General features: G+C 37.5%; 1 protein-coding gene across 1 annotated transcript in view; it reads right to left on the bottom strand.

Moving 5' to 3' along the window:
- LOC107080657 (ral guanine nucleotide dissociation stimulator-like 2) overlaps positions 1-2,080 on the bottom strand; it is a gene marked incomplete at its 5' end in the record, with an annotated part of 35,334 nt that overhangs the window by 24,394 nt on the left and 8,860 nt on the right. The window contains one exon of the mRNA XM_015369197.1: positions 714-798. Coding sequence (XP_015224683.1) covers positions 714-798 — 85 coding nt within the window. The remainder of the gene's footprint in view (positions 1-713; positions 799-2,080) is intronic.

Below are 2,080 nucleotides of genomic sequence, written 5' to 3'. Positions count from 1 at the left end.
AAAATATTTTATAAATAGGCTTTTTACACCTCCCTACAGGGATTCAATTAATCAGAGGTTGCTGCTGGTGCACAAACTGGAAGTTATTATCAGGGGTATCAAATGCTGGGAAAGTTTTAAGCTTTTATTTCTATTCACGATTCAAACAACTGCAATTTGCAAAAACTATGTTGTCATTTAGCAAAGACCTAAAACAGTGTTTGATGTAATCATTAAAATCCTTTATAAGTATTATTTATTTCTATTTTATTTCCCCACCATCCGGTGACTGCCAAACAGACACCAAAATGTATTATGAATAAGGAGAAGAAGAGAATAATTAAGAAGCAATTTAGGTTTCCTTGTGAGGAAATGAAAAGATGAGCAGTGAAAACATCAGACAGCAGCCAGGAGCTCTGATCTCAGTAAAAAATAGCTCTAGAAACTAATTCAGGACTTCACAGACAGAGCTGCCGAGATCTCACTTTCTATCGCCAAACTGCCACTTTGCTAACAGCGCTTCTTAAAATAAACACATCAATTCACAATTGACTGGTTAGTTACATGCTGTGCCATGACCCTGAGTGAGAGCTGCTTCCTGCCTGATCAAATGTCTCACTAAAGCAGAGGAGATTATATCAGCAGTTTTTAGGAGGATTCAGCTTCCCAGGCACACGTAGCATAATTTATTTCCGCTGTCATTAATGCACTCCTTATTTCAAACAACAACTCACCTCCTTCAGGAGTTCTCTGCTCTGTGCATAGTTGTCCTTGTCTGAAAATATTTCTGCCAGCTCCTCGTATCTCCTCAAGGCCTCTCTGTGAAAGAAAACAGCCGCCAGTGGAAGATTTACGTGTGTTCTTGAATTATTCAAGGTAGCAAAATGGAAATTGTGCAAGCACAGCTAAAAGTTTCAAAGAGCTGAAGGCACCTTTTAGGGTAAAGTTTCAGCAATTTAAACAAAAATACAGGTTTGAAATACAGGAAATTAGATGCATTGTCATTTTTGTCAAGTAGCCAATCCCTTTAGAGGAGGTTGTTTGGGGAGAAATAAAACAAATATCCTCTTAAAACCCACCTAATTCAAGTAATCCTCGCCTATTTTGCAAACCCAAATTGAACTGTAATCCCAAATTATATGTTAGATACACCATTTGAAAGCTAACAGCATCTAGTTTCTGAAAATATAAATGAAAATAGTGAACTGCATCAGTTCAAACATGACTGAAAGGTGCTTTTTTTCTTTCTTGAAAATACGTTTTTTTTTTTTTACAGCATTTATAAAGAGTTGAGAATAGGAATGTCTGATTGTATTACATTTCTTCTACATCATCTCGACCACAAATGCAGAAAATTTCAGACCTCTAGCTACAACCGGTCCAGAGCAGTGGGGCTTTAAACTTTTGGCGTCCCATAAATAGACGGCCATTTTAAACTATCACATTGGGAAACATCCCAACCTGGCAACAATGCACGTAAGACGGGAAACGTTAGCCTTTAGATTCAAAACCCCATCCTGCACTGCAACATATTTTCACAATGCATCATACCATGAAGCTAAGGCACAACAAATATGTAAAGCATAGAGAACGATATTTAACGCTAATAAAGATTCAGTGTTGGTCAACAGTATATTAAGTTAAAATACCACTTTCTAAAGTTTGTGAACAGTTAACACTGAGACGGAGTTGGAACAACACCGTTACAGTGTTACTGTTTGTGTTTTAGGAGGTAAGAGTTCACAGATATTGGAGTTTTAGAAGAAACAGATTAGAAAACGCTGACTGGATTCTCCACTTGAACTCTTCCATTCAGACAGTAGGGTCTATTATATAAGGAGTAATGTAATGAAAGTAATTTCGCCCTGCGATTATTTAGGTATTTCTGATTCTGATTCCTGGTTGATGGGACAGGTGTTGTGAATGAAACGGTGCCCAGCTTGAAGGAGATCCTGTGTGTCGCTAAATGTGTGTATTGATGACTGAAAGACATCTTCTGCCTCCATTTATCTGTTTACTACAGTGTGTTGAATTCATGTTAAAGGAGAAGTTCGGTTTTTAACACTTTTAGCCCATTTTCTGTAGTGTCCAGGATGAAATC

This window comes from Cyprinodon variegatus, unplaced genomic scaffold (genome assembly GCF_000732505.1).
Source record: "Cyprinodon variegatus isolate N-32 unplaced genomic scaffold, C_variegatus-1.0 Scaffold0, whole genome shotgun sequence".
Classification (NCBI taxonomy): domain Eukaryota; kingdom Metazoa; phylum Chordata; class Actinopteri; order Cyprinodontiformes; family Cyprinodontidae; genus Cyprinodon; species Cyprinodon variegatus.
Note: the sequence above shows the minus strand (reverse complement) of the source record. Positions and strands in the feature narration are given on the sequence as shown.